This window comes from Numenius arquata, chromosome 3 (genome assembly GCF_964106895.1).
Source record: "Numenius arquata chromosome 3, bNumArq3.hap1.1, whole genome shotgun sequence".
In the NCBI taxonomy this organism is placed as follows: Eukaryota; Metazoa; Chordata; class Aves; order Charadriiformes; family Scolopacidae; genus Numenius; species Numenius arquata.
This window is the reverse complement of record NC_133578.1, coordinates 31,348,930-31,370,297: the sequence shown is the minus strand read 5'-3', so window position 1 is coordinate 31,370,297 and position 21,368 is coordinate 31,348,930. Positions and strand designations below refer to the sequence as shown.

The following is a 21,368-nucleotide window of genomic DNA, read 5'->3' as shown; positions in this document are numbered from 1 at the left end:
ATCAATATACACGTCTTGTCCCTAGATGCAAATATTACACCTCCAGCTCACTACAGGGCCCTCACAAAAGAGCAATGCAAGTTAGTCACTGCTCATTGCCATTCCAGTTGAAGACCTTACAGCAACACTCAGAGAGCGGGAGACCCAGCATCCATAATGAAGTCTCGCCTGCAGTACTACAGCAATGCAAGCCAGCCTTACTCACAAACCCCAAAACTCCTCAGCTCTTTTCCTAATGCCTGATCAGCCCAAACTACTGTCATCCTCCTTCTCCCACGCGCATGTACAAAAAAGGCCTGGGTCCCTTCTGCACCGAACTTCCATGCATTCACTCTCACAGCTTGAGAGAGATGCTGCAGTGAACGACGCTTTACGGCTCATGGTAGATGACATACGGCACCGCTTATCATACACGCAGAAAACAAGAGGCAATCCGAGGGCTAAAAAGGAAACTGTTTCCTTAAAGGACGAACACAATGCAGGAATGCACACAAAACATTAATAGTGATCACAAATCGTACAAAAAGACTTTTTCTCCTTAATGCTTAACTCCTTAATTTCTTAACTGACTTATAAGCATTGTGCTTCTCACAGAGCTTTGACCCTATATAGACAGCATCTGCATAAAAGGCTAGGGGAGCATAAAACAAGATCTACATAAAGGCTTTTATAAGGACAGCCAGACACAACAAGAATTCCTTCTAATCCATGGAAAAGAACAGGGAAAAACTGTTCCCGCTATTACCCTGAAGAACAGAATGGTTAGCCGTGACCTGTACCTTTGTATAACATACAGTTTTAAAAGAAATCAGAGATGGGATTTAAGCTTCGCTATTGCTTTCACAGAAAAGCTGCAATGTACAGAGAAAACTTTATAAACATAGCTGCATTTTTTGCGGAGACTCTTCTAAGGGGCGGAGAAATTAACAAGAAATTAAATATGTATCAAAGAGACCTGTGTCGAAACACACATTTTCTCCTCCTTGCCCATTTCAATCTATAGTTTTATTTTATTAGGGAGCAATCTATTCTTAAAAATAAAGGAAAGAGAAATAGGTATTTCATTCAAGAAGTAAAAACTCTGGACACTCTGCCGCATAAAACATCTGTTTTTACAAAACACTTGAAGCCAGTTAAAAGTATTATCAAACTCCAATCATGCAGCTCCCTGGAAAAAATTTTCAATTTTAAGATTTGCAAATAAAAGCTGTAAATTTCTAGTGACCAACTAGAAGGACAAGACAGAGCAGATATTAAGAAGCCCTGCTCTGTTTCTCATGCTTTAGAGCAAGCAATAAATGCGATACTATCAGCAGTGAACTTCTACGCCTTGCCCGCTTCCATATACCCACCATAGGCTTGGCACCTACAGCAAAAAAAGAAAAGGAGACAGGAAGCGGAGGAGGAGGTTAAACTATTTCAGCCACCCACCTCTCCAGCCGTTAAATAGGGAGCAGCACTTGCGTGTCCTATTAAGTATAATAGGAAGATCAACCAATAAGAACAGGCACCAATAAAATTTGTGTCTTTTTAGATTAAAATCTGTTTCCATCAGCACAAGTTTTGAGCCCCGTCTAGGTGTTATTTAATTTAATCTAATTTGAACAATTTCCAAACATCAGCTTGATTAATTTCAACAGCATGGTCTTATGGAAAGATTTACTGTACAGGGGTTGTCTAGCAGGGAATTAATAAAGAAGCCAGTTCTTAGCCCTGAGTAACATGAGGTTTTAAGACTTCCCAGATTTCTAGTGGGAATACTTCACAGCACAAGCATGTTTTCTTCTGGGAGTGAAACCCACCAAAATTATTAAAAACTGAGATCAAATGGTGGTGTCAAACCCAAAGGAAATCATTCTACAGTGGAGAGATTTTTATCAAATGAAGAAAGTGGAAAATAAAGTTTTTGTTGTTGCTGTTGTGCTTTGGGTTTTTAGGTTTTGTTTGTTGGTTGTTGTTGTTTTGGTTTTTTTTTTAAACAGAACACAGACACACACAGAGAGTAATCTCCCTCAAAGACAAAGCAAATTTCTATGGTTGGGAGTTCAGAAACCAGAACATTTATTTGAAAATTCATAAACTACTGAAAATTCTTCATTACTGTAGGCAGAAAACATTTTCCCTAGCAGAAGACCGTAATGTGGGTCATTCTTTTCTCTGTATTGGAAAGACTAGCTTAGAGAAAGAAAAAAAAAAATCCAGAAAAAAAACCTCAAAGAAATCTAGGTAGCAGCAGGAGCAGAATCCACAAATGTTTATTCCCATGCACACCTCAAAACACTGAATTATGAGTAACTTCAGCTGGGCTTCTGAGATGAGACCCTTATCCTGCAACAGAGACTAGGAGGCTCAATTAGCAAAGCATGGGTCGTCTTCAGCAAACCATCTAGATAAAGATTCCATATATTTAGCTACAAACATTTCCTAAACCTAATTTACTTCTGTTTTTTCTGTAAGAGAGCCCTATATCCAGCAAAGGCAGTGAAGAGAAAGCAGGCTGTTTATTTATTTCTCTTTGTGCTGCAATAGACCTGACCTTACGCACGCTTTATACATATACATTAAAACTCTCTTTCCCTTTCTTTTGAACAAATTTGAAAAATGAGCCTAAATTGAGAAAACTGTTTTAAAAGGCAGAAATCAGCACCCATGCGGCACAGGAGAGATTTGCCAGTTCTCCTCACAACTTGCAGGTCTAATTGAAAAGATAAAAACCAATAAAGTTTGACAGCTTTCAGTTATTCAGAAATGCCTGAATTTCTGCACCAAAGATGGCCATCCTACACCCTAATCCAGCATAAATCCATAATTTCTATTCTGAAAAATTTATTACAACCACCAAGAAAAATAAAAGAAAAAAAAAAGTGAAGTTCAAAGCTTCAGCGTGCCACTTCTTCAAAACAATGTAAATAGCAGATCCTGAAGTGATCAGAAATTAAAACCTAGTGCATATGCTAATAATCAGGAGGTTTCTATTCAAGACTCGACTAGCTGAACAAACACAGAATCACTTCAGTTGGAAAAGACCTTTAAGATCACATATAACGAGAGAAGATAATTTCATAATGAGAAAAAATCAACTGCATTCCAAAATGTGTTTTTTTCTGAGAGGAAGGACGCCAAATAGTACTTGAAAAAACAGATTTTTGTTCTGATCTCAACACCACTTTTATTTAAATCACAGTGTAGCTATAGCTGGTGGTGATGTGAGCTCTTTTATCAGATAATCCTGCGGAGTCTAGTCAAGGGCTACCGATACGGGATACACAATGACAGGCTGAACAGGCACAACCGTACCATCTCCACCGTGCCACACGTACCTGACTACTTACACTCAAGAAGGAACAGGCTTGAAGCAGATCCCGGGTTCAGCCCGTGCCTCTGCAATTCAGTGATGAGGAGGAAGAGACAGAGCTCACACATTTCAGCAAAGGTTAGTCATGTCCATTAGGGCTTACTTTCAAGCTACGCCATAAATTATAAATATAATTAAATCGGACAGAATATAAGCTGTTGGCACTTAACTTATTTACAATAAATGCTTGGTTTGGGTAAATGGACTGTGTTTCAGCCTTTTACGTATCAAGCACCAGCTTACAACACTCTCATTATGAGGCTGAGAATTCTTCCACTGTAAATCTTTTTTAATGGGTACTGGAGGAACGACTTTGCAGTTGTTTGTCACTAACCACTCGGAACCACGCGAAGAAAGCCGTGTGTGCACACTGACAGGCGGCCAGCGGGAAACCTCTGTGTCAAATACAGGAGACCGTATCAGAATCTTTGCAACCGTACAATCCTATGCAAAACAAAAGCATCAAGCACCTCATTATAGCAAAAGGTTTTGTTTAAAAACAAGGACTTTACTGTCTGCTAATCCTCTGCCCTCCAATGTGTTCTACACAAAACGTGAGAGATCTGATTTTTGCATACAACCAGTAATGCGATGCTGTTAAACTCCTACTCTTCATGGGTTTATAAGCTCGTCGCAAATAATTCATTCCAGGATGCAATTTGGTAAAGAAGAGCTCAGTCCACAGATGATTTTAATACATTTGCCAAAGAAACAAAATCATGTTAAATAGCATTACATTGTAGAATTTTTCTTCTTAGGAGGGCCAGAGGAAGTAAAACTAAGGACAGTATCTTTCTCCTCCTCCTCAGTTATTTTTCCTGGCTTTACACATTCAATAAATCTGTAGGCAGGAAATGCATATTATATTTTAGCCAGTGGTGAATGCAAACCACAAGATATTATTTACATCCTTCTTCAGCTTCCAGTCCTTTCTGTGGCTTCAGTCTCCCAACCATCACAACTATCCCAGATCTCAGGAAATCTTATAAAGAAGTCACTAACGTCTCTGCAGACGTCCCCTGCTTCTAACAGCTTAACTAGCCAAAGAATCCTTCTCCTAGCTGAAATAACAGCTTTACTGTTTAACACAAAATATTCCAGGCCACTATCCCACCACAGAAACATACTATGAAATGCATAACTTGATTTGATAATACTCGAGTTTCTCAAAAAAAGGGTATAAAAGAAAAGCTGTATTCAGAACATGTGCTGAGACAAACAAGAAATGAGAAATAGAGAGGGATACAAGTATTTACCTCTAGTGCAGCCTCTCCTGCTGCATGTCTGGGACAGAAGCGTTACTCACAGGAGATGAGGCCTTTTGTTAGTCAATGTGGATCAGCTGCTTCTGGAAACTAACCCCCTTTGCTAAACTAGTTGCACTAACTCAATCCAAACTTTGAATCCATCACACTGGTTGGGTTCAAAGGGCAAGAAAGGGAACAGCCACTGGGGCTTTGTGCCACCCAGTTAGCCCAGGCACAGCCACGTACAGGGCAGCTGGGAGGCAGAAGCAATTACGCAGGAGGATAAAGCACTTCCAGCTCCCCATCTACATGAGCGAAAAGTGAGGGCAACAATAACCCAGACCTCAAAATATGGTTTTAAGGGAGCCTGAGTCAGAAGAAGGCACAAACAGCTGTCCCGGCTGTTCTAGCCCCTGCCAGCCAGCCCCCCAAGATGTGCAGGAATGCCTGGGGTGGTATCAGCACCATGCATTCAGCCAGAACCACAGACACAGAACGACATGCAGGCTTTCCAATTCACAGAACAGAATCATAGAAACATTTAGGTTGGAAAAGACCCGTAAGATCATCAAGCCCAACCGTTCACATCGAAAGGCAAAGGTGAAGATGCTGTAGTTACATTTTTCCTAAATGAAGCAGCTCAGTTGTTTCACCTTGTTTCCCAGTTAAAAAGAGATGAAAAAATACCCGCAGCAGTACTATATAATATGAACTAATGGAAAATTTACTCATTTCATTGAAAACCAGTGAAGGAAACATTTTTAAATTAAACTGGCATTTTTAAAAAAAATCTTAAGCCATTAATTTCCTATAAGTTTTAGGTTTTGGTTTCTGTAACTTAAAAATAAGTTTACAGTCCAGGAGGGGGTTTTTGGGTTTGGGGGACTGCTTTCTGTTGTTTTTCTCTCAACTAGGTAACAAACCTCGCCTACGGGATTAAGAGTCTCTACGCCAAGTTCCACCCAGAATTAATTTTAATGACCAACATTTTTAAACCCTGAAAACTGTAACCACTAATAAGCCCTTAACTCCGGTGGTGCTAGCAGATGCCACCATATTATGTAATTTTTAAAGCAAAAAAACATCTTTTAGCGAAAGCATTTTAATGAAGGTTCTATTAACTAGTCTCCTGGTACTGGGATAAGTCCCCTGGAATGTAACAGAAAAGCTTTCGTAGCTGGTTTGAGGTTTATTGCTGGAGAAGAGCTGTGTACCACACTTGGGCCTGTTTTGGGATCTCCACTGGGACCCACCAGCAAGCTCTTCTCTCCTTTGTGTCCATTCCTCTGTGAACCACCCCCTGGCAAGAAAAAGAAGAAATTGTATCACCCGTCCTTCATGTTACCAGATAAACAGCTGAGGAAGAGTCTAATGTAACTACCGCGCTGACATCTCTGTCTTCAAGCCTAATTGCAGGCTCCAGCTACAAGAAAAGCTGAATGAAACTGTAATCATTGTCTCCTTCCCGCATGTCTTTTAGATACTGACAGCATTAGAAAACCTCATTTCTAAGTGACAGTGTCAACAGATGTAGCTGAACTGGTTATGGGCAAAAGTTACAAGTATGCACGCAATAGGACAAGCCACATTAAACACTGTCTCAGAATAAATGTCATCAAACTCAACGGTTACTGATGGAGCCCTTCATCCTGCTACGCCTTCAGCAAGGGTTCAGCTACTGCTATGGCAACATCATTACTAGATGGTATTTTTCTGGTATAAGGAGACCACAGAAATCTTCATCACATCTTCAGTGGGAAAATGAATGGAGGAGAGAACCACCACCAAGAAAGAGCAGGAGCCGCTCTGTCATTCCGACTTCTAGAAAGCAGCTAACTTCCCCCTCTGTCTACCTTTTCACCAGCCAATATGCAGCAAGTCTTCAGTCAGCCTGCACCCACAGCCCATTATGGGTCAGGAACTGGTATCTGGGGCTTGGTCTTTTCACTTAAAAACTCCTATCTTCCACGCCCCTGCAGACAGAGAGCAACTTCTGAGTGGCATTCTCTCATACTCCTTCTTTTTCAAAGACAGAAGATCAAGAGCTGGAGGGGAAGCACTCCACATTTTCATGAAGTGAAAACACATTTGACAACTATCCATTTGAATATTATTCTTTTAGGAACATTTCTCAGCCAGTAGGTCACATTAATCTAACAGTTTGTAATAACTACCACATTTTTAACAAACACATCATGAGGTCAAGGAATAAGAGTTAACAGGTATGTCCTCTTTCTCAGGTATGCACAGCACACTTACTTTCTTCAGCCAGTTAGCGATATTTTGGGAAAAAGGTGGAAAGGACCTACCTACAGGCTGACCTGCTGTGTGTGGATTCACTTGTTAAGAGTCAATAACCCGTGCTTTTGGGGCTCAGCAGCCTGAATTGCTACAACATTACGTACACAGAGCTACACTGGAGAATCACATACTTCTGCTAGTGCAAATGTATGTGCTCGCTGAGAGGTGTTAGCCAAAGAAAGCAGATCACATCTGCTCTCCGAAGGCTGAACTGGCTCCTGGTTCACTTTCGGATGCCATTCCAAACGTTGATTTATAAAGCTGTATGGTACACAACTAGAGCCAAGGCTACCGTAGAGAGGATCTCTCTTTTCACGTACGGTATGGCAGAAAGGACACTTCTGCTAACAGCTCTAGGACTTGGCTTCGGAGACAATGGAGAGCCAGGTTCCCTCCACCTCAGGCCTTCAACTACAGTTAGATCCCTTTTCAAGAGGAACCCAGCTGCAGTGCTGCCCAGCACGCGGGCTTTCTGTCTATACAGTTTTAATGAGAAGACTGAGATGGTGAGGTAGCTAAAGGGTCACAGAAGAGTCAGTCTCAGGTAGTGATGGTTTAAGAGACCAAGTACTCTTACTGGCATACGCATCCACAGATTTGGAGAGGAAAAAAAAAAAAAAAAAAGGAAAAAAACATAAAGTAGCACACCTTTGTATTTCAAAAGAAAAATGTGTCTCTCTTGCTACTTTCTGCATGTCCATGACATTCCCTGAGCTCATCTATTTGGCAGGTCAGTGTGACACCACGACCATACTAATATAATCAGGAAGGCCCAAAATAATGACAGAAACATTACATTCACTATTATGCCAAACCCAGACACTCAGATAATGCCTAACTTGAGCTTTACTGTCAAGCAGTACGCCTACTTACTGCATACTTGCTCACAGGAGCCCATATGAAGTCTACCATCCAGACTTCCAGCTCGAGCAACAAACTCTATTTACAAAAAAAAAAAAAAGGAAAAAATAATGAAAAAAAAAAAAAAAAAAAAGAAAAAGAAAAAAGCCCACACTTCTGTTACTCTGCATTTTCTCTAAGTCTAAAAATTGGTAGAGTGTATGACAGGTCCACCCCATTTTTCTTAATGATGTTTTTATTATTCTTTCACTCAATTAAAACAGAAATGGATATTGCATCTTCTGACTGTATAATTGTTATTGTAATCTGTTTTCGATCACTGCTTGGGAAATGGGTCCAAAACAACATAAACTATCCACAGCCTCAGAATACAAGTCATTTTCTTTTACTACGATACTTAAAGAGACATCTATCATTTTGCTCTGCTAGCATGTTTGTATTATGGCAAAAAAGTTATTTGTAAGTTGGGAAAAGACATTATGAAAATCACCTTTTACTCCAAAGTATTGTATAACTCATAATTTATAACTACATTTCTTAATAACCATTCAAAATAATAAGGCTGGAAATTGTGCACATCTAATTTTAATATATAAATAATGGAAATGCATATAAACCAAAATATGCTCAAAATATGAATTTATATTACTCTCGAAAAATAGTCTGGTTATAGTTTTGAAAATGATATGCTTCGTTTCCAATATACGCCTGTCAGCTAAATTTATGACAAAACGCTCTCTGTGAGTTTAGATTACCAGGATGGTAAATACTTCTATGTGAGTTTCCTCACTTACGTGAAGTTTCTGTCCAAATGCAGACAAACTCAGCAACTTCTAGAGAGTGAAGCGTCGGCTACACGCAAGTAAAGACAGACTAATCCAGTCGCTTCTCAACATTATACAAATAGAATAGAACATCTGAGAGAGAAAGTAACCTTGTGGCTGTATGCAGCTATACAAATCACGGGGTTTGATACAAGAAACTCCCCTCACGACACTTCTTGCCAGATTTAGTACTTTTGAAAAGATCTGCTGTCAATAGAGTGCCTTTTCATCTCAGCGTGTGTCTTTGGGGAACAAATAAGGAGGGAGCATATTTAAGTGGGAGACATTTCTACTGCACTCTGAAAATGCAGTGGGAGTACGATTATCTCAAGAGATGCTGCAGCTTCATATAAAATATAGTCTGACAGGTTATTTTTATTAATCTTTTTCTGAGCTTTTTTACCTCGCTGACATCGCTACTAACAAGGCACAGTTGTGCTCAGACTGTTTAATATTGCATGTCCGTCTGATACAAGGACATTGGTTAGAGCAAAATGACTGACAATTTTTACTATTAGTCAGGTAATTCTCTATTTAGAAAACAAGTCATATGCTTAAAGTCTTATCTAGAGCTGCCTGTCTCTTTTCGTCAAGTTCTTTCTGTTCCTTTCATACAGCTTCTACGAATAATGATAATCTCTCTTTTTCCTAACATTACTGCATGTAACATCAATAATCACTCAGCATTTGCCAGGAAATTTAAAATATCTCTTGAGTTCAGCTAGGAGATCTCTACCCTAACATCCAGCTTACAATACTAGCACTGCAGGGTTCACGCTCCGTCTTTTAAGCAACCCTGTAAATTTTATTCCAAGTAGAAAAGCCTCCCGGAAGGACGTTTTACGTAAGTTCCCAGATATCAGCAACATCAATATTCACCTCTTTAAAAATCAGAGTAAGAATCACACTTTAAAAAGAAAAAAAAAAAAAAAGAATAAACTTTCAAACATTTTTCATAAGGGTTTCACAATGTCAGCAGCATTAGATTGCTAATAGACAAATGCTGACATCTAGGAGTATTTATAAATCTTCAGGGGATACCAACAGAGCTAGTAACAGGTATTTAAAAAGTAAAAACAACTTAAAATACTAGTTTATGTTTTTACCAAAGTTCTCTAAAATAAAGGAAATAGAACTGGAAATATGAAATCGTTTTCCCTTCCTAATACTTGGAACAATGCAAATGAAGACGGGGACAAAGTACACACAACAGCTGCAATACGTGCTTTTGTACAAAGTGTAGGAACTCTGGAAAAAAATAACTCCTAACTATAGAACTGTGACAATATGGACAACACAACTTGCTGGCTGAGAACATAACACACGTTAAAGCAGTCAACACTTGTGAATGGCCACAAGAACCTCATCTAGACGGGCTAACTATTCCCCTCCGAATTAAACGGCAAAGCGCATTTTCTGTCTTTCGAACCACTAATCAATGTAAACTCATTTGTATGTAACCTCACAGCAGAGACGTCGCTGATGAGCATTCTGCAACAAGTACAAAGCTTGTTGGAGGGCAATTTTTTTTTAGTATGGCTAGAGGCTAAAAAACATTTCTCAAAAGCAATCAAATCCTCAGCTGCCTTTTGTCTGTTGTGACTATTTCTTACATCTGCGTCAGTGACACATGTCATAGCGGGGACCAATGCGTCTGACCCAGGACGTTTCATACAGTAGGAACCAATTACCACAAGACAATTTTTGCAAAGCCAGAAAGGGCATCGTTTCCTCGTTAACGCACCGGGCTGGTTTCAAAACCACTTTGAGTTTCAAAAGGAGAGCAGGCTTCTTCGGTAGTTACAGAGTCTGAATCAGGCACAGGTTATCTTGAACAAACCTCCATCGTATCAATTCAAAGGGACTCAGTAATACTTTATACCTTGAAAAACTGGGCCTTTAATCCTAAAACACAGCAGTAGTTAGTAATTTAACTAAATTATGATGAGGGATTGTAATTAAAGGCCTAACTTATCTATGCCTTGCAATTTGGGATTCGAAATAAAATCTTCCTGAGTTTTACAGATTTTCAGTTATTTTGAAAAGGTTAAAAATAAGATTTAAAAGCAGGTTGGGGACTGCTCAATCACAAAAATAAGAATTTTCCTAAACAGGTCACACAGCTGTTTGGTGAATATAAATACATGACTGCAGTAAAACTGTCTTCATTTTACAACATCATAGATGCCATATTGTATCACCACCTTCTGTGTCGATGCGAGTGACAAAAATCTTACTGGTCCAAGTATTTTACTTAAGCTCCAAGTCACCGTGGTGGCCCTTTTCCTCCCCGTTCCACACAGACAGCTTTAAGGAAAACAGCAATAATGGAAAGTAACTGCAAAAATAAATATTCAGACTAGGATCTCCATGAAGAGTATTAAACTCCAATACTAGAAAAGGTGTTTTAAAGTAACTGATACCATCTGAAAGCCTGTGCTACAAACCAGAAATTTTAAATATGACATAGCTGTCTGTTGAAATGACAACTGGATTACAATTACGTTATGCCTTTTTTTTTCTACTTTTAAATCTAGATAAAATATTCAGCACAGTAAAATAATTTAAATAAGATATAAAGACTCCCCAAAATTAAGTATTTAGGAAAGGAAAGAAATCTTTAAACCTCACCTTTAAGTGTTTATTCATAACAATAAAAGTTTAACACTGGTTTTCTTCCTCAGATGTCCGAATCCTTCATCTAAATGCTGAGTGAGAATTATGTTGCTATTTAATTTCTTGAAAATACGTTTCCTCACTGGCATCTTTATAGTTTTAAATATAATTTTGCCGTGTTCTTCAGGAATAAAAACAATTCTGGGGGGTCACTGACAGAATCACCTTAACAGTTTTCAAACAATCGCCCTATAAATAATTGACAGTAAATCTACTCTGTTCTATCCTAGTGAAACTAAGAAAAGGCAGGACCCAATTTAAAAAGGGGAGAGGTAGAATTAACACTGACTTTTTCAAAGACGTTGGTTTCTTTTCCTTCCCTTTGGTTCATGATGAGAATAATAGCATCTAGTTAACTAACGTGGCCATGGGTATGGGGTGGGGAGGAAGCGGCGAGATGACTCGAAACACTTAGGAACTGTTGCAGGAAAAAATAAAATCTTACTACAGCTAATCTTAAATCTTGAATTCAAAATTATCGGTGGCTTTCCGCAGATGCAACTTAGAGTCCCAAAATTACTCTAAACATCAAATTATGCCTAGGTCACCGAATGGGTGGATACCCTATATTCTGTTTAATGTGTATGTTCAATTGCACATATATTTTAACCAACTGTGTCTTTATTTTAATAACAGACCAAGTAGTGAAAACACATAAAGAAAGACTATTTTTCTACCTCAGCAAAAAAGCAGCTGATACACTACATGACCCTGCAGGAGTGACTGCTCTGTTTATTCTATTTACATGACATAATCTGATTGGAAAAGGGGGGTGAGGGGTGGAAATCAGCAAAAAGATCAGAAATTCATTTTAACCATCAGTCATGAAAAAGAAATCACTGCCTTGCTTTTCTTACTGTTCCTGTTAAATTAGAGGTCTCTTCCTCATTATCTATCAGTAACGTGTAAAATCCAAGCATTTACATCTCCTCATAATCCCTACTGAATTATATCAAAATACAAGGCAACATTTTCCAACTATTCTGCAACAGAAAAAACATAAAATATATTCACTTACTGCTGTTTCCTGAACTAACAAGGATTTGTGCCTTCCGTGCTTCTGTATCTCAAGGCGTTTAACTCTTTCAAATAGCTACGTACTTCTTTCAGACAGCCTGAAAATATTCTTCATCTAGGATCTAGGCAGGAAGACTATCTAAAACTTAACCTTTCACTTTACCAAATTCATAAGGACAAGGGAAACACTCTTCCTTACTCTGCTCAGTATGCCATTTAGAGCTTAATGTTAACTAACCGTTTAGAACAGAGGAACAAATTTGATCAAGCTGTACTCCTCCGTCTGCACAGAAGTGGATTTTCTCTCCAGTAAAGTACTTTAAATCCTTGTAAAAGATATAAGAGGCAGCACAAACTCTACAACATTTTTGCAGAAATATTTACAATGGATTTTGACAAACAGCTCTTTAACCATCCTCGATTGGCATTCCTGTCGCCCCAGAGATATATTAAAATAGATTTCTAACTACACCTAAGCAGAAAAGACTGTGATACATCAGAACTTATGGGGCTTACAGCAATTAGCAGCAGCGCTCTGAAGAGTCACTGCATCCACATTTCTGGTACATCCGACTTTGTACAAGCACGGTAACCACAGCTACTGATTAACATCCTGATTATACGATTTAGTTTGAATTGCCTGAAAGTTTTCTCCTCCATTAATATTCTGTAAAATAAATCACCCATTTTAACAGTTAAACGAATAAGAACATATTACTATCAGACTGCATCAAACTAATCTAACCAGCAAATTTTTTGCAATCATTTCCTGCCCTAAATATGAATGTGTGTCTTGGCTGTATTTTGGTTCTATGTTTCAATTTCAGCAAAACCAAACTTCAAAACAGCTCATTCTGCATACTGGCATTTTAAGTTGCATTCAGAGGCTTCAGATGCTTATTTTCTATGATCTTCAAAATCAATGCATACATATATATGCACGCATCCACTCATACACAAACAGGTTCACGAAATGCAATCAACAATTTTGTAAATATAAGTTTCCTAGCCATTAATCATCCTGTTGTTTTTTTTTTAATCCTTATGGAGTGAATTACTAACTGAGAGGAGACGCCAATTCTAGTAAGTGAATGTTACCCAACAGGGATATAAAGCTGTCAACACCATAGTGCTCTTGCTTGCTCTAAACTCTCTCCCAGGCTTCATATGTTTTTTAAAGAGATATTAGCCTTTTTTTCCCAGGGACCTTTATAAGACCTGCCTCTCCTGAACATCTGAGCACTTGTGCTTTATTGCATACAGGTTTTAAAAGAGACTGGTTAGATAACTGCTGAAACATTTTAGAACGCACGGGGTTGTCCACCAAAATTGGACTCTAACACATTAGACTGACACTAACAACATCGTAAACAGTACAGAAACTTTTCAATCCCCTATTAAACACAACCTTTAAGACCCCGTTTATCTTTTTAGTGACCTTCACTAGTTTATTATAGCTGCTGTAATGGCCCTTTGAATTAAGTACATTCAGGTTAGGAATAAAAAAAAGGAGAGTCATAAGGCAAAATTTCTCATGAGAACAATTGATTTCCTGTCTGCACTACAAAAGCTTATTTTAAAACACTTTTTCACTCATAAATCTAGACAGAAAGCTAAAAACACCTACAGCACTAGAATATTTCTCTATTTCTCAGGGAAGTCACTGGAAAAATAACTGTAGCAAACACTGCGATTATAAAACTTGTTACCAAAGGTCATCAGTCTCATCATAGCACCATAGCTGAGAGGTTATTGCTCTGTTCGCAGCGATTAAGTTCAGAAACAGATATTATTACACCAAAAAGCCACTCGACAAGTAGGAAGGAATTTCAGCATTTACATATCTAAGGCCCAAAATGAGATGGAAAAAAGAATTGCTAGCATTTTTCTTTGCTTTCAAAACCTTTAGGTACACTTTATAAAATCAAAAATCAAATGGTCTCTAGTTCCTAGTAAAGTATTTCAATTTTTTTCCCAATTGAAGTTCACATTCAATAAATATTAGCGCGTTTTAAAGCTTGAAAAATAAGAATAAACGGAAAGACTGACAACCAAAGCCTTAGATGTCATTTCACTACAGCCTCCAATAGTTTCCTTTTTATCAAACACTAGGAACAATAAATATTAATAACGCCTTTTTTAATATTTATTTGAAGAGAAGTTTTATAATAATTTGTCAGTAAATTAAAAGTAAGCCTGTCTGTGAACGTCGACAGCTGCATTTCACAACTCAAGTGAAAAAATTACTAACACCATAGCGATCACTGCAAAGACACAGACTTCCAGAAATACCCGAAACGCTGCGATCTGCATGCAGAAAAAGATCACTTGGTCACACAGGTTCTTAAAGATCAAACTTGAAAAAGAACAGAGAAAAAAAATCTGGAAATCAGCTATGTTGATTTATCTTGAGAGCATTTCCAGGAGGGAAAAAAAAATGAAATCAATTTTAAACAGCACCATTATCTTATTAAAAAAATCTGCCTTAACTAATTTAGTATTGAGTATTATGGAATCTAGGTAAGTATTCAGACAGGAATCATTTTCTTCTTGCTTTCAGTATCAATAAGAAGTAATGAATAAACTTTAATATGAATGCCTAAAACCAAAAGAGATTGAGACTGTTTAAAAAACACCAACTAAGGAGAAAAAAAAAAAACTACTCCTGCATTTCCTATTCCTCCACACTTTTACATTCCGGTCTACACCAACTTTATAAATGAGCTGAAGAATAATAATGAATGAAAATATAAGCTCTTAAAAGTTTGCTTTCAGAAATGAGAGTCCTCGTCCTAAGTGGAAGAAACCTTCCATAACTTGACAGGCCAGATTCAAGCTGAACCACGGATATAACTACAAAAGACGGTAAATTTCTCTTGGCTAACACAGCTGCAATTAGAAAGCAATGTATATATTCCAAAACATTTAAAAACATGCCTTTAAAATATATTTCTATAAATGCTCCAAGGAAAAAATTTTAGCTCCAGATTCTCTTTAAAATCAAGCAGCTATAATGCCTCAGTCTCGAGAAAGGCATCCAAACCTACATATATTATTTTTTATATGATTAACTAGTTCATTTTTAAAATTATTCAACAAATTATTTCTCCACCAATTTGCAAGAGGAATAGCACTACAAGTCTTTCACTGCAAAGCTGCTTCTTCTTTTTTCCATATATTAGAAGAACACGGAGAAGAGGTTTAAAAACCAGACATACAGTCATCCAAGAAATATAAAAATATGGTGAGATCTCTTACCCTTCATTAGGTACATAAATGAATCCTAAGTTTCTAAAATAAAATAAAATCTGCAGCCCCTTAGCAAACTTCAGCAATTAGGAAGCCTATTGAGCCAAAGAGGTCTAAAACAAGCATCTAATGGTAAAATCGCTAAATAAACCTCACGTAATAGAGAGTCATGTGACGACTGTATCAAAGTATCTCTTGAAATGTCATTTACACAAACTCTTTGTGTATAAACAACTACATTTGCGTGTTACCACTCTGCACATTTTAAAACACAAATACAGAGAGGTGTTTTTTAAAAAAAGGTAATCTTACTTGTGGCCTGTCCTGCGTTATTTTGCTCACAACCTCTGGCTAATTCCAAGACTTTTAAATATATTTTTCCTAACACGAGGCTGCACTGTATTAAACGTGACAGCATCAGAGTTAAGATGAAAAAAAAAGAAAAAGAGGGCATTTAGGAGAAGTGACTGGAAAGTTTAGCTGCTTGGAAGAAAAAGGAAAAAAAAAAAGCAATCACGCATGTCACTTAAACATGCTCTAAACACAAAATTGCCCAGCAACTAGACACCAAAGTATGAAAGTTAAAGTATTCTAGAGAAATGCAGGAATGCTGCAAAACTAATGCTCGATAATCGTACAGAAAGAGCTGAACCTTGCACGCGTTCTGCCCTGTCCTCTTTTACAATGACTGCTACAAAGTGCTATTTACAGAAAGTTAAAAAAAAACCCCAAAACAACCAAAAAAACAAATCCCTAAACGCAAACATCAACTGCCGTTCTTTCCACTACGGAGACCCCGTTCCCGGAGCTGGGACGGTGCGTGTTAACACTCGTGTCACCCCCACCCGCGATTGCCGCCAGCCTGCCCCTTCCCCGCCCGGAGGCGATGCCCTCCTTTGTCGGCGCTGCCCCGGCCGTGCCCTCCGGCAGCCGCTGGCGATGCGGGGCGGCGGGGGGGATGATGCCCGCCGGCAGCGATCCGCCGGTTCTCCTGCCGAAAGCGCCGAGGGCCGGGCCCGGCTCTCCCCCAGTCGCCCTCCAGCAGGGTTAGGCCTGGCCTTTTGCGAGCGGCCTCGCTGGAGCCCGGGCCTAGGGGTGGCCTCTTTGGGAAGGAGGCCTTTAACCAGCGAGTTCTGCGCCCCGCAACTCTCGGCCCGAGCCCCTCCACCGACCCCGGCATCGCAGCGGTGGGGGCAGCTGCCACACGAACCTGCCGGCGCCTCGGCGCACGGTGTGCCGACCCTCCCGCCGCATGCCACCCCCCGGGCACGCCGCTCCGCCCGCCCCGGCCAGCGGAACCGCCGGGCCGGGCCGGTGGTGCCGCCGTGATCGCGGCCGCACGGTTACCTCCCACGGGCTTGGTGACGGCGCCGTTGGGCCTCCCGCGGGTGCCCATAGGACTGCCGTTCTGCTCCAGCCTGGCCACCTTCCCCGGTGGGGGCCCTTTGACATCGGGGCTGCCGCTGCCTCTGTCGGGGCTGTCCCGCAGGCAGGGGCTCTCACTCCTCCGCTCCATGCTCGGAGACGCGGCTCCCGCTGGCAGGTCGCAGTAGAAGGAGCACGGACCTAGGGCGAGAGAAACAAGGGAAGCTTCAGCGGCCGCCGGTCCGCGCCGCCGACCGGCACCGGGGCCCCCGCAGCGCGTCCCCCGGGCAGCTCAGCCGGGCGAGCGCCGGCCGGCCGGCCGCGACGCCGCCCCGCTCCCGCCGCTGGAGCCGGCCCCGCTAAAAGCGGAGCGGTTCGGACCCGACGGACCCGAGCCGGCCCGGCCGCCTTACCCGCCCGGCCCGCGGGTCCCAACCTGCCGCGGGCGGGGGCGGGCAGCGCTGCGACCCGCTCCCCATCGCCCCGGGCGGGCAGGCCGGCCGGCCGGCAGCCCACCCGCCCGCCGCAGCCAGGTGCTGCGCCCCGGGTCCGGCCTCAGTCCCGGCCCGCCCCCGGGGGCCGCGGGAAAGAAGCTGCCAGTCCGGGCGGCCCCGCCGGCACGGCCCCCCCGCGCCGGCCAGCTGTGCAGCCGCCGAGCAGCCGGCGGCTGGCGAGGAAGCCTCTAGCGAGCGGCTCCCGGGAGCTGCCGCCGTACTTACTGCTTATAGCCTGTCTGTAAGTTGGCTGAGTTGGGCTCTGTCCATGGATCAGAAGTAGAGAATCCAGGGTGGAAAGTTTTCTTGTTTCCTCCTCTCACGCCGCTTTCTTCCCTTCTACTCCTTCCCCCCACCCCCAAGCCCCCTCCTTGCCCTCCTCCGGGGGTGCCGAGGCGGCGGGGCCGGGCCGGCTGCCCGCGGCGGCCGGGGCCAGAGCCCCTTCCCGGAGGGTCCCGGGTGGCGAGCGGAGCGGAGCGGGGAGGTCGGGGCGAGGGGGCGGGGAGCCGCGGGGCCGCCGGCTGCGGCGCGGAGGAGAGGGGAGAGGGAGACGACTTCTCACACCTTCAGCGGAGAAAATCAATACCGGGGGGAGACGGGGGGGAGGAGAAGAGGAGGGAGCGCCGCTCTCCCGGGCTCGGCGGCGGGTGCCTGGCGGCGCGGAGAAGCGGCAGCGGCGGCGGCCCCCGGTGTGTCACTTTCAATCGCTCCCTCCTCTGCCAGCGACAGCAGCGGCAGGAGGGACTCGCCACAGAGAGCGGAGAAACGGTTATTAGTTGCGTTGAGTCATCGAGGCAGAGTGAGTCCTTTTTGGGGTTGTCCTTGGTTTCGGGTTTGGTGTGTGTGTGCGCGCCCGTGTGTGTGTGTGTGTGTCTGCCTGTCTGTCTGCGCGGCGTTCCCGTCCCAGGGCTGTGCATCCCAAACATCGCCACCCCTCCTCGCCTCCCGACACCCCTCCCCCTCCCCGCCCCCCCGCAAAAATCAAGTCTCGGTGCTATCTCGGGATCGGGCGCAGACGGGCGCGCAGCAGCCCACCTCCTCCCGGCCCGGCCGGCCCCGTTGCGCGCAGGGGTGGGAGGCAGAGACCCACCTGGCAGGAAATTAAACACCAATAAATAAATAATACATCTCGCACACGGGAAGCGAGCGCAATGCCGCACGGAGAGAGAGGGAGGGAGGGAGAGAGAGAGAGAGGGAGGGAAGGAGAAGGGCGGGCTGGTGGGGAAGGGGGAGCGCGGCAGGACGAGGCGGTGGTGACAGGAGGGACCCAGGGCAGAAGGGCGCAAGGACAGGGGCAGTCGGGCTGGGGGAGGGCCGAGGGGGAAGGAGAAGAGGAGGAGCCGGGAGAAGAAGATGGGGGGAGGAGGAGGAGAGGTAGAGGAGAAGCCAGAGTTGGGGGGACCGGACCGACCGGGGAGGAGCAAAGCTGCCACCGGCATCCAGTCCAGGCGCCCGGGTCGATCCGACGCAGCCGGTGCGGCCTCGCCGCCTCCTGCCACCCAGATTCCCCCCCACTCCGGGCAGCCGAGCGGCGGCAGGGACCCTCCCGCAACCTCTGCCCGCCGGGGCGAGGCGGCAGTAACTTTTTGCGGTGCGGCGGGGGCTGCCGCCCCGCGGACCGGTCGCGCTTCCTCCGGGGCTCCGAGAGCGGGCGAGCGGCCCGGCCCGGCCCCAGGTAGCGCCCCGCCGTCGTCCCCCTCTCCTCGCCCGGCTCCAGGCAGTTACCGGGCTGGCCCTGAATAATTGATGGCGGGGGCCGGGAGGAGGTGAGAAGCGGGCAGGGAAGCGCTGCTGCTGCCGCCGCTAAATTATTTAATAGCGGAGCTCCGGGTAGGGCACGACAGCGCTGGCTAAGTGCAGCCAGCGGGGAGGGGAGAGGGGGGAAATCTCCGGCGGTGAAGTCGCAGCGGACCGGGATCGGGCCCTCTCGCCGGTCCCGGGGAGGCCAGCGGTCGCCTGGCAGTCAGTCGCCTCTCCTCCGGGGTGCAAGGTGCACCCGCGCCGCTCCCCGGGGCCGGCGGCGGAGCGCGCGCGTCCCCGTCGTCGTCCGTGTCCCCCCCCCGCCACCGGCGGGGCCGTGCCCGGCGGCGCGCCCCGAGGGCTCGCAGCGCCCCCTGCCCGGCCCGGGGGGCGCAGGGGAATGAACCGGCAGCCCCACGTTGCCTAGCCCTCCCCGCCCGCCCCGGTGGCGGAACGAGCCCCGAGTTAAGGTGGACCGAGGGAATCCCCTCCGGTGCGGGGGGGTCAGGCGGCGGACGGGCGGCGGGGGAGGAGAAGGGGGGCGGCGGGCACCAAAGGTGCCCGCCGCCCCCCTTCTCCTCCCCCGCCGCCCGTCCGCCGCTGGCTCGCTGCAGGGTGCCGCCCTCCGCGCCGAGCCCCCTTAAGAGCTCTGTCTTTTACGGTGGCGCCGGAGGGTCAAAAAAAAAAAAAAGGGGGCTGCGGGGGGGGGGGAGGGGGGCACTCCCCCCCCCCCCGGCACGGCGGGAGCATCGCCGCCATCGGGCAGCCCCGGCGGTAGGTTTCCGTCCGCCCCGTAAGCGCCCGGGGAAGGTAGGGTGGGCAGCGGCGGTAGCCCCGAGCCCGCACGCAGCTGTCCCGGTGAGGCGAGCCCCGCCGGTGCTGCCCCGAGATTTGGAGGAGGGGAAGGGCAGGTGTGTCCCCCGCCCCGCGGGAGCTCGGCCGCCGCTGCCCCCCTCCTTCCCTCCGAGCGGCAGTAACAGCCCGCCCGCCGAGCGCTCGGGTCTCCCGGTGAGCTCGGGGCCGCCCCTGGAAGCGGTGCCGGGAGAAGCAGCGGATCCCTGGGCAGGGTAAGAGAAATAATCGCTTCGCTCCACATCGGACCCCCAGTCCGGCCCCGAAAAGCAGCGCCGAGTGCGGCTTCCCCCGCCTCGGGGCCGAAGGACTCGTGTCTCTCGCCTCCTCGGAAGGGGCAGGGGGACCCGCCGCCGAAGTCCGGATGCGTTGCCAGCTTTGCCCCACGACAGCGAGCAGTTGAATGGGGGTGGGAGCCGGGTCCCATAGCCGGCTGAAGTTTAGGAGAGCTAGAAAAGATGCGGGGGGCAGCGAAAGGCCGGGGGCGTGGGGGCCGCCGCAGGGCCGGGGCTCCGGGAGCTGTCGGAGGAGAAGCGCCGGTGCCGGGAAGGCGCAGGCTGCGGAGGAGGAGAGAGCGCAACGGCCGCCGCCAGCCGGGTCTCCTGCCGTCCCTTCCAGAAAGGAGCCTCAAAGTTTGGAGAACTCTCGTTTTTCTTTTTAAATAACCCGATCTAACTTTTCTCCTTTTCCCCCCTCCTCCCTAAATCTGGTAAAGCTCACCAGCAGCTCTTACGTGGAAGTTAATGTTTTCCACCAGCTATCGAATAATTGAATAATGTTTTGCTCTTACCTTTGATGTCGAACTACGAATTCCCGCGGATCAATGGCCAGAAAGTTAGAAGAATTGGTGATTTAGGACTTCAGTACTTCTGGAAAAAAAAATGCCAATGGTTTAGCCAGGATCTTCCCTGTCTGATTCGTTACTATTATTATATCTGATGATGTGGATGGATGGAGAGATTCAATCCAAGCCCATTAATGAGCTATTTTATAAACACCACCGTCTGAAGATCTTCATTTACATTTTGTCAGTGATCCTTTCCTTAACAGCGGAGACGTGTGGCGACAGCGCGATTACAGGACTTTACTAAAGCTCCTATAAGAGTACGACTGGCTTGTTAATCGATTAATATTTTATTAAGTGTAAATATTTTATAAAGTTTTTAGGAAAACTATCGATTCTAAATTATTAAACTAGTCAGAAGGGTATTTGAATAATGCATACAATTAAATACTTTAAATATATATGTAGCGATTCCTTTATTTGCAATGAATCCCCTGCACCTTTCTCTCGCCTTCGATTTTTTCCCCACCGGCAGCTGGTTTCTCATTTGCGCATTCACTGGAATATCAGGATCGCCAAATACGTGTTTATTCCTGTATTTAT

General features: G+C 44.9%; 1 protein-coding gene across 1 annotated transcript in view; it reads right to left on the bottom strand.

Annotated features, from left to right (window-relative positions):
- Window positions 1-20,844, bottom strand: part of SATB2 (SATB homeobox 2) — a 135,345-nt gene extending 114,501 nt beyond the window's left edge. Inside the window, exons 1-2 of the mRNA XM_074145205.1 lie at window positions 20,772-20,844; window positions 16,878-17,096 (exon numbers count right to left, since the gene is read on the bottom strand). Coding sequence (XP_074001306.1) covers window positions 16,878-17,046 — 169 coding nt within the window. The 5' untranslated portion in view covers window positions 17,047-17,096; window positions 20,772-20,844. The remainder of the gene's footprint in view (window positions 1-16,877; window positions 17,097-20,771) is intronic.
- Between the last annotated feature and the right edge of the window lie 524 nt (window positions 20,845-21,368).